The sequence below is a fragment of the Amphibalanus amphitrite genome, unplaced genomic scaffold, assembly GCF_019059575.1.
Source record: "Amphibalanus amphitrite isolate SeventyFive unplaced genomic scaffold, NRLGWU_Aamphi_draft 001057F_arrow, whole genome shotgun sequence".
Lineage (NCBI taxonomy): Eukaryota > Metazoa > Arthropoda > Thecostraca > Balanomorpha > Balanidae > Amphibalanus > Amphibalanus amphitrite.
Window position 1 is genome coordinate 64,559 of NW_024882551.1, and position 10,218 is coordinate 74,776.

A 10,218-nucleotide genomic window follows, 5' to 3' on the forward strand; every position below is an offset into this window, starting at 1 on the left:
CAAGTTAGCTGGACCGTAAATCGCTTCGTTTTTCAACCTGGAGGCTGCATAAATTGCATGCATACGATGTTTGGCAGGTTGAAATGCCTGAAATCACTGAGAATGACAACTGTTTTAGAGAAAAAAAAAAATTATGCCTACTGCGCGAAATTTCACCAAAGCTCAAAGATATCCACTGTGGAACAAGGCACCTATGAATTAACTATTGGAATGTTACGTATGAATGCCCTATTAAATCAAGAACCGATCAGAAAGAAATCGACAATACATTGAGTTATTCAGGCTAACTCCAAATCAAATGTCTCCCGTCTTCGCAAGAACGTACCAGGCGAGATTTGATGGTTAACTCGTAAATCTCATAGCGGTCTCGCATGGTGAAGTGGCACAAGGTCATGTCGCTCGTCAGGGGTACCGGGACAGGGACGCAGTCAAGGTTCCTTGGTCGATAGTCTGGCGTAGCATCGCCAGCGGTCTTCGGTATGTGTTCTGATTCGATAGGCACCTTCCAGACAGGCTTGGCTATGAAACCGGTACTAATGATTGATGGGCTGAAGGTTTGTCAGATTTGATGGCAGTGCTGATGACAATTATACCGGATATAATGTGGCGTCCTATTTATTTTGAGGCAAGTGGGAGGGCAAGGAAAAGTGATTAGTGATAAGAGTTATGTGATGCTGCTTTTGGTAAACATATGTAATCAATTTTTGATTATGTTTTGGTAAACATAATCAAGCAGCTTCATTGCGATTAAAATATTTCATTGTAATGTGACTCATTTATTGCATTTGTAGAATAGCTTTTTGCAATTCATCATACTTCAACATCACTTCTCCGTCAAGCATGTGCTTAATCAGGTCTTTCAAAAGCGTGATGGACAAATTCCCTCCTCAGCCTACTGCTTCATTATCTAGGAGTGGCATTTCCCTAAAAATGACAATATATACGCTATTTTACGGAAAAGTTAAAGAACAAACAGTACAAGAAATTGTGAACTAAATTGCCTTCTTTATGGGGTTTTGGCCACTGTTCTTCATGGTTCTGGTAAACGTTTTATTTATTTTGTGCTTCTGGTTAGCACTGCCTGTGGTCAGCTGAGCGCAGCTTAAAGCAGCCGGTCTTACGTTACTTTAGGTTTGCTCGATGCCCCCTAAATCACGAACTAACCACCTACACCACCTCTGGATGAGCGGAACCCGATTATAGCGATCTGCTATATTGAAAAAACAAACAGAAAAGCTGCCAGCTTGACGGACGGAAAGAGGAGGTGACGCAAACCGAGAAGACGTACGGAGAAATTCGGAGATGGGAAGAAAGACAAAGGGAGGGGGACGGCAATGGTATTGGACGAAAACAATCAGAAATAGGGAGATGCATACGGAAATGAACGGAGACGGGAAGAAACACACGGAGGATGGCAGTGATATCTGTAAGGGTGAAGGAAGAAGGGAAGACTTAGAAAGCATATCCAACAACAGCAACAGTATATGTTAAAGCCGAGTATCTTTTTATGTTGGCTGCAAAATGGATCTTAATCTGTCGAGTTTTTCTTCTGTTGGCAGGTATCTTATGTTAACGGCACATGTCTTATATATATATTTTTAGCGTTTGTCTCGTGAGGTCAGATTTAATTTGCTGATTCAATTGTTGTTTCGTTGGCCAGAGATTATGTTATTTTTCTAGGTTTTGGTATCGCTTTTTTGTCATTTTTATGTTTTATGCTTTTGCGTCCGTTTACAAAATCACCAAAGGACAGTGAGCGGGTGAGCGGCGCGAAGCGGAACGAACGAACCTGTACGAACGAACGAACTTATACGAACGAACGAACCTGTACGAACGAACGAACTTATACGAACGAACGAACTTATACGAACGCCAACGAACGAACGTTAAATCGGCGGTGTCAAGTTCATGCCGGTGGCTGCAGACCTGAAACAATCCGTGAGTTTTCTTTGCGTTTATGTGTTTGTGTGCTATGTGTTTCGTTTTATTTGGTTACTACTTCTATCGTACTTATATTTGGTTACGTCTTATATCGCTACTGACTGTCTTTTTTAATTGTCATACTTATGGACCTGTTGGTGTTTTGTTTCTTGCAGAAAACCGTTTTTAAATACAATGAGTATTGGATCCTGAGGCTCCACCGGTAAAAGTTTTGGATTAGTTTGGTATCGTCTTACTCCGGAAATTAAGAAATCAAGTTGAATCCAATGTTCGTCAGTACGAAAACTGCAAGAAGAATCAACAAGGTGGATTAATTCGATTCTGATATGTGTGAGAGGCACAGTAAGTTCTGCAAGACCTTCAAATCTATCATCCCAAAATCTAAGGTACAGTGACTTCATATTATATTCTTCGGCGTTCTTCAGCAACCTCACGGCTGTCTTCTGGAACCTGCTGGGTAGGGGTTCGGGCTTCTGTTGTTGGGTCAGCTTAGGCCTCTGTCTGTTGTTGAGCTGGTTTGATTTTCTGTTGTTAACGAATACGATTACGAATTGCGCATTGCGACATAGGGCGAGTAGTGCTACTAAGTACTAACTGATCGGTAGTAAACGAACTTATATGTATGTACACAAGATCGAACAAGATCACGAATTGCTTGATGTTGAGGTCTTGTAATTTCGTTTAACTGAACTTTTAGTAGGTAATTTGCGTGACATGTAATCACGTTCTCACTGTCCTTTTATCCCTTTAGCCCAACCTTTTGTTATTGTTTTTTTTGTTTTTACGTTTTTTTTTCATAATTGCTTTCTTCTTAATTCCTTTATTCTCTTTGTCTTGTTATTTTTAACATATTATTAGCACTTATCGGCTAGCCATCTATCGTTTACTATTTCACCATATTTGGCTTAGCATCCATTTTGCAAGTCAGCATACACTGCTACCCGGTGCTATACACCCAACTTTTAAACATGTCGGGAAATTTCAACAATATAACTCGGGGGCAGTTGCGAATACTGCTTGATAAGATGGGACAGGATACACAAGGGACAAAATCTGTTTTGATTGAGAGACTTCAAACTTGCCTAAAGGAAGATAATTCTGCATGCCGCTCAAATAGCCCAGTCGTGCCTTTACAACCGGACGCTGATGACGTGCCAAGGCTTAGCACAAGATCACCATTAAAACCTCCCGATATTTCTGGCCTCGAGGCAGCACGTATTCATTGGGAAGTAAGTTCACAAGCTTCGGCCTCGTCTTCGATAGTCTCCGAAAGAGTACGCCGTGCAGGACTACAGGCTAGGGCATCATATTTAGAGCAGAAACATTTGCTAGATCGCCAAGCGCAGGAACTTAAGGCTAGGCAGGAGATGTTGGAGTTGAAAATGCAAATTGGGGAAGTCAGTGCGAGGGAAGCAGCGTTAGAAAGGGAGGAGGAAGGAATTGCAATGGGTTTTCAGGAAACTGAACGTGATGACGCCGCGTTACGGGATAACGCGCCAAACATGCAATATGTTTCTCATTCTCCCTCAGCTCATTCGCCCTCAGCAACTAGGGACCACTTAGATGACGTTCATGCCTCACAGTCAACCCAATCGAACGTGCGTAGCGACATAAATCCTTCTTATGACCTGGCTAGACGACTCCATCTTCCTCCTTTGGAGATTTCAACGTTTGATGGAGATTTAAGTAAATATAAATGTTTCATGCGGGCTTTTAAGTCAAATATTGCTACAAAGGTAGATGATGAAGATGAAAAATTGCATTATTTATACCAATACACTTCCGGACGACCAAGGGAGATTGTCTCCACATGCTTACACCTGCCACCAACGAGAGGGTTCGTGGAAGCGGTAAGTTTGCTGGATAAACGTTACGGGTGTCCGTTTCAGGTGGCGTCGGGTCTGGTCGATACCCTGATACAATGCCCCGCGGTGAGGCTCGATGACGTCCAGGGATTAGAAACGTTTGCTATTCAGTTGAGGGGAACCATGAATGCCTTGTTAAGCCTCCCATGCGGAACGGATTCAGTCGACATCAAAACCGTCCGTTTGCTCTTAGACAAACTGCCTTCGTTTTTTAAGGATAAATGGCGGATCAAAGTCGATGATATTGAACAAACAGAGCAGCGAAAATCAGACTTTAGAGACTTTGTTTACTTCATTGAAAGGGAGGCGCGCATTGCATCCAACCCGTCATATGGGAGACATTTAACAAATGTAACGAAAAATTACCAAGATAGAAAACATGAAAGCAAATATCACGCGAGAGGGACACTTTTAGCCGGTAACGTCAGCTCTCATCACTCCTCGTGTCTTTATTGTCAGCAGGATCATGAAGTCGCCGAGTGTCCCGAGTTGAGAATGCAGAGCAGAGATGTCAAAATGACGTTTATACGGTCAAATAAGCTTTGCTTTGGTTGTTTGTTACCGAATCATTTAAGCAAATATTGTGAAAATAAAAAGATTTGTACAGAATGTGGGAGTCGGCACCCAACTATCCTTCATTTTGACCGAAAACAAACTCCACTCTCAACAGTCACTTTGGGCCATCTTGCATCAAGTGGAGGAGCAAAATTGCAAGTCGTACCAGTGTGTGTTACGTTATTCGGGGTGACGAAGTTCACGTCTGCCTTTTTGGACTCCGGCAGCACACATTCGTTCATTTCAAGAAATTTACTCTCTAGTTTAGGGGTTGAACCAGCCGAAAGTACTTCAATTACTCTTTCTACTATCAACACAGATCACAAATTTGAAACATGCGTTGTTTCGAAGGTTACCATGGAGGATTTACAACACAACAATAAATTAGAACTTCCTCCGTTATTTGTTCTAAATAAGATCCCAGTGTCCATCGAGGATGCCCCGAACGTTAGAGATTTAAACAAATGGCCGTACTTGAGACAAAACGGGGTATACTTAGAAGAAAACTTTAAGCACGACGTAGGCCTTCTACTTGGGAATAATGTGGCGGCGGTGATGGAGCCGTTTGAGGTGGTTCCCAGTCAGAACGGCGGGCCATTCGCCGTGAGAACCAGGTTCGGATGGGTCCTAGGTGGGGTTGATAAGGATTCTCCGGTTCGTCTGAAAGTTAATCAATTGCAAGTGGCTCTTGACGACGTTTATGGTAATAGGGCTGAATATCGGTTGGGTCTGTCCGCAGAAGACATTAGGTGGCACGAAATGGTACAGGCATCGTGCCAGCTGATAGATGGTCGGTACGAAATAGCCCTGCCGTTTCGTGATCCAAGTCTTAAACTTCCAAACAATAAGTCTGTGGCTTATAGGCGCCTTGTGCAACTGAAGCGCAGATTCGAGAATCAGCCCCATTTCTTGAGAGAATATGCCAAGCAAATTGATAAACTGTTAGACAACGGCTACGCTGAAAGAGCTCCCGATCTCTCGAGCAATGCAGAAGGTAGGATATGGTTTGTGCCCCATCACGGAGTCGAACACCCTGTTAAGAAAGGCAAATTACGCGTTGTTTTTGACTGCGCTAGCTCCTTTCAAGGAAGAAGTCTAAATGAGGAGCTTTTACAAGGACCTGACCTTACCAACACCCTGACAGATGTTCTACTTCGTTTCCGACAAGAACCCGTTGCCTTCATGGCGGACGTCGAGGGTATGTTCTTACAGGTGAGGATTCCCGAGAAACAACGTGATTTTTTGCGTTTCCTATGGTGGCCCAATGGAAACATCGCCTCGAATCCTAAGGAATATAGGATGACAGTTCATCTTTTTGGCGCTGTTTCCTCTCCTAGCTGTGCAAATTTTGCGCTTCGTCGCACCGCTCTAGACAATGAACGGTTGTACGACCCATTGGTGTCTAGGACAGTTCTTAATAACTTTTATGTGGATGATTGTCTTGCATCGACTGGAAAAGAAGATGTTGCTGTGAAGCTGGCATCTGATCTTAAGCAATTGTGTCTGAGAGGTGGATTTAATCTCACCAAGTTTGTTAGCAATAGCGTTACAGTTTTGAAATCCATTCCAGAAGTTGACTACTCGCCCGGTATCCAAACACTAGATTTGAAATCAGATACTTTGCCTTCTGAGCGAGCCTTAGGCGTTGGCTGGAACGTTCGTTCTGATCGCTTAGAATATCAAGTTGACTTGCAAAAATTTCGGGGCAAGCCTGTCACAAGACGAGGGCTTCTGTCCGCCACAGCAGGTCTTTATGATCCACTGGGGCATGTTGGTCCGTATGTAATGCGGGCCCGAATGCTCTTACAAGAGCTGACTCGCCTTCGTTTAGGTTGGGACGATGAGGTGCCATCCCACTACCACAGACAGTGGAAGCAATGGTTAGCAGATCTAGAATGTCTATCCCAGTATAGTCTTCCCAGGTGCATATGTTTCGGTGGCCTTTCCTCTGCCGTCCTCCTCGAGCTGCATCACTTTTCGGATGCCAGCGAAAGGGGGTACGGGGTGGCCTCGTACGTGCGAGCCGTCAATGGAGACGGTCAACTGTCTTGCAATCTTTTGGTCAGCAAATCCCATTTGGCACCAATTAAGCCTCTCAGTATCCCAAGGCTGGAGCTTTCTGCTGCAACACTAGCTGTCAAAGTCAATTTAGAAATACAAAGAGCGTTTCCATTCGATTTTAAGCCAGACATCTTCTTCTGGACTGATAGCACTACAGTGTTGAAATATATACAGAATGAGGCAGCGCGATTTCATGTGTTCGTGGCAAATCGTTTGGCAGTTATACGAGACGGCTCTTCAATAGACCAATGGCGATGGGTTCCTTCGGAGTTAAACCCAGCCGACATTTTGTCACGCGGGTGCGATGGAACTACCCTTCTCAAAGAGTGTATGTGGCGTCAAGGTCCATCGTTTCTACTTGAATCACGGGAGAAATGGCCCCGATTCCCTGTCTTAGAAGATAATGCAGAGGACCCTGAACTAAGAGTGACCACTGTTGCATTAAACAGCCGAACAGAAAATGAAACAAAGATTCAAAAGAATTCGAGCATTCAAAAATTGATTGATCATTATTCCTCGTGGCAGCGTTTGAAGAGAGCAGTTGCGTGGGTACGACGCGTTATAGACACATTGGCTGGTAAACAGAAATCAGCACGAGCATCAGAGCTGACTGTAACAGAGCTAAAGTCAGCCGAGAATATTATCATCAGGGAACTTCAGGGTCAGTACTATGCGGAGGAGGTAGAGAATCTGAAAGCAGGACGGGAAGTGCGGCGGTCCAGCAGCCTTGTGTCTTTGGACCCCACGTTGGAGGATGGTCTTCTGCGAGTAGGAGGTCGTTTAGGGCACGCGATGGGCGTGGCCTATGAAAGTAAACATCCTTTGATCATTCCAAATAAAGGGCGAATTCCGGAATTAATCATACGGGATATTCACGAGAGGATTGGCCATGCAGGTCGTCAATGTGTCCTGGCGGAATTGCGTAAGAGCTTTTGGCTAATCAAAGCCAATACGGCGGTTAGGAGATGTCTCCACCAATGCCTCCGCTGCCGCAGGCTTTTTCGTACTACGGAGACGCAAAAAATGGCTGATTTGCCTGCAGATCGAATACAGCAAAGTGAGCAGCCATGGGTGAGTACCGGGGTAGATTATTTTGGACCATTCTATACCAAGAGAGGGCGTGGACAGGTCAAACGTTACGGTGTCATTTTTACATGCTTGGCCATTCGCGCCGTCCACCTGGAAGTAGTCGAAAGTTTGTCGTCTGACTCTTTTATATGCGCCCTCAAGCGCTTCGCGGCCAGGCGGGGCTCACAAATAAGAATCATGCGTTCTGACAACGGGACAAATTTTGTGGGAGCGGATCGTGAGCTGAAAAAAGAGCTCGAGTTTCTTGTTCAGCATGAGGCCCAAATTCGGAGAGACTTGATAAATCGAGGTATTGAATGGCGTTGGAACCCCCCTGGTGCCTCTCACTTCGGAGGCGCATGGGAGCGATTGATTAGGAGTGTTCGTAAGATACTGAGCGGTTTACTCAGGGAGCAAACATTTACTGACGAAACACTAACCACATTCCTTTGTGAAGTGGAAAGCATTATGAATAATCGACCCTTGGTACCAGTGACAAGTGACCCTCGAGACGACCTGCCGCTAACGCCCAATCACTTGCTGCATTTACGTTCTGTTTTGCTACCAGCCTCAATGGTGACAGATATAGATGCGTTTAGCAAAAAGAACTGGAAACGAGCATCGTTCCTTGCAGAGCAGTTTTGGCGACGTTGGCGTGCGGAATATCTCCCATTACTTCAGCCAAGGGCCAAGTGGTCAAGGCTCCAGACAAATTTGCAGGTAGGCGATGTGGTGCTTATTGTTGACAGTTCAGTTCCGCGGGGTGTGTGGCCTCTTGGCTTGATAGAAGAGGTCAGAACAAGCACTGACTCGAGGGTACGATCCGTCAAAATCCGGTGTAAAGGTACCACGATTTGGCGGCCTGTTCAAAAGCTAGTTAAAATCACGGAAAGTTAAAAATATCTCAATCTGAATAAATTTGATCCCATAGTATCAAATGGGCCGGGTGTTAAAGCCGAGTATCTTTTTATGTTGGCTGCAAAATGGATCTTAATCTGTCGAGTTTTTCTTCTGTTGGCAGGTATCTTATGTTAACGGCACATGTCTTATATATATATTTTTAGCGTTTGTCTCGTGAGGTCAGATTTAATTTGCTGATTCAATTGTTGTTTCGTTGGCCAGAGATTATGTTATTTTTCTAGGTTTTGGTATCGCTTTTTTGTCATTTTTATGTTTTATGCTTTTGCGTCCGTTTACAAAATCACCAAAGGACAGTGAGCGGGTGAGCGGCGCGAAGCGGAACGAACGAACCTGTACGAACGAACGAACTTATACGAACGAACGAACCTGTACGAACGAACGAACTTATACGAACGAACGAACTTATACGAACGCCAACGAACGAACGTTAAATCGGCGGTGTCAAGTTCATGCCGGTGGCTGCAGACCTGAAACAATCCGTGAGTTTTCTTTGCGTTTATGTGTTTGTGTGCTATGTGTTTCGTTTTATTTGGTTACTACTTCTATCGTACTTATATTTGGTTACGTCTTATATCGCTACTGACTGTCTTTTTTAATTTTGATACTTATGGACCTGTTGGTGTTTTGTTTCTTGCAGAAAACCGTTTTTAAATACAATGAGTATTGGATCCTGAGGCTCCACCGGTAAAAGTATATTTATCAGACACACCAGAGTTGTTGAAATACATCGATAGAACCAGAGGCGAAAACCAACGACCAAACGAAAAACAGAAGAGATAAAACAACGAATTAGTTATTCAAGTCACCAAAACAGACCACAGCTTCAGCAGAAAGCAACAGCCGCGTCTGGAAGCGATTGGAAGCGAGCGGAACCGACAACAAAGCCCTCTATCGTTAGTGGCAGTGGATCCTGACCAAGGCTCTATACGAGTATGCCTGACATCCTGACGACCACGGTAGCCCCGATCACCCAGTCTGCACTCTGCAGGGCATCCTTGGCGATTTTTTCAGCCGTCTGGTGGTGATTCGGCCGTAACCCGACCGACAAAATCCCTATCGGCGGCGATCTGGGGAAAAATTCTCTCGGCGGCGGCTGGTCGGGTGCGGGCGCCCACCAGCAGCAGTGCGGCGAGTGGAGGTGGCTCGTGGGACCGATGGTTATCTCGGCGGCTCGTGACGGTGACGGGCGGAGGGGCAGGCCGCGGCGTCACGCCGTCACGAACGGACACTGGAGTGCCGCCGCAGAGGAGCGGGCCGCGGGATTCACCTCACGACGCCCGGAGTCTGCGCCACCACCTGACTGCTGCTGCAGCGTGAACGAGGTGTCAGAGATGGGAGATGAACGGGCTGGGAGCAGGAGAGGGACCGCTAGGTTTTGTCATCTTCTCAGAAATGGCTTAGCTGCAAACGGTGAATGACAGAGGTGCGGCAAAGCATCGTGATATCACATGGATGCGTATTATGACAATAATTACGGAGCGAGCGAAGCGAGCGTAGTCTTTCCTTAGATTAACGGAAATTTCTGAGTATGAGCGGCCGGCCGGCCGGCCGTGGTCACGCTTTTGCGAGGCTTATATCTCAGCAACCACTTGACCGATTTACATGCGGTAATTTTTGTAGGGTAGCTTCATTCCTTTTACCAAGTATTGGATTATTCCCGATGCATGTGGGTGACCCCTTATGCACGTGACACGTGCAAAACGAAGAGGTGTCACTTTTGTAATTGTTGCAATATCTCGGTAACTACTTGGCCGATTGCGCTGAAAGTTGGCATGTAGGTAGGCACCCACTATGCAATGCATATCCA

At 45.3% G+C, this 10,218-nt stretch overlaps 2 protein-coding genes across 2 annotated transcripts; both read left to right on the forward strand.

Moving 5' to 3' along the window:
* Window positions 1-1,485: 1,485 nt before the first annotated feature.
* On the forward strand, window positions 1,486-5,733 carry LOC122369631. Its single transcript, XM_043344522.1, has 3 exons — window positions 1,486-1,938; window positions 2,097-5,064; window positions 5,699-5,733. Exons 2-3 carry the CDS (start codon window positions 2,910-2,912, stop codon window positions 5,731-5,733), a joined length of 2,190 nt encoding a protein of 729 aa, XP_043200457.1. The 5' UTR covers window positions 1,486-1,938; window positions 2,097-2,909.
* A 714-nt stretch (window positions 5,734-6,447) lies between these two features.
* Window positions 6,448-9,902, forward strand: LOC122369635. Its single transcript, XM_043344533.1, has 2 exons — window positions 6,448-8,890; window positions 9,049-9,902. The coding sequence occupies exon 1, from the start codon at window positions 6,753-6,755 to the stop codon at window positions 8,385-8,387; it is 1,635 nt and encodes a 544-aa protein (XP_043200468.1). The 5' UTR covers window positions 6,448-6,752; the 3' UTR covers window positions 8,388-8,890; window positions 9,049-9,902.
* The last annotated feature ends 316 nt before the right edge of the window (window positions 9,903-10,218 follow it).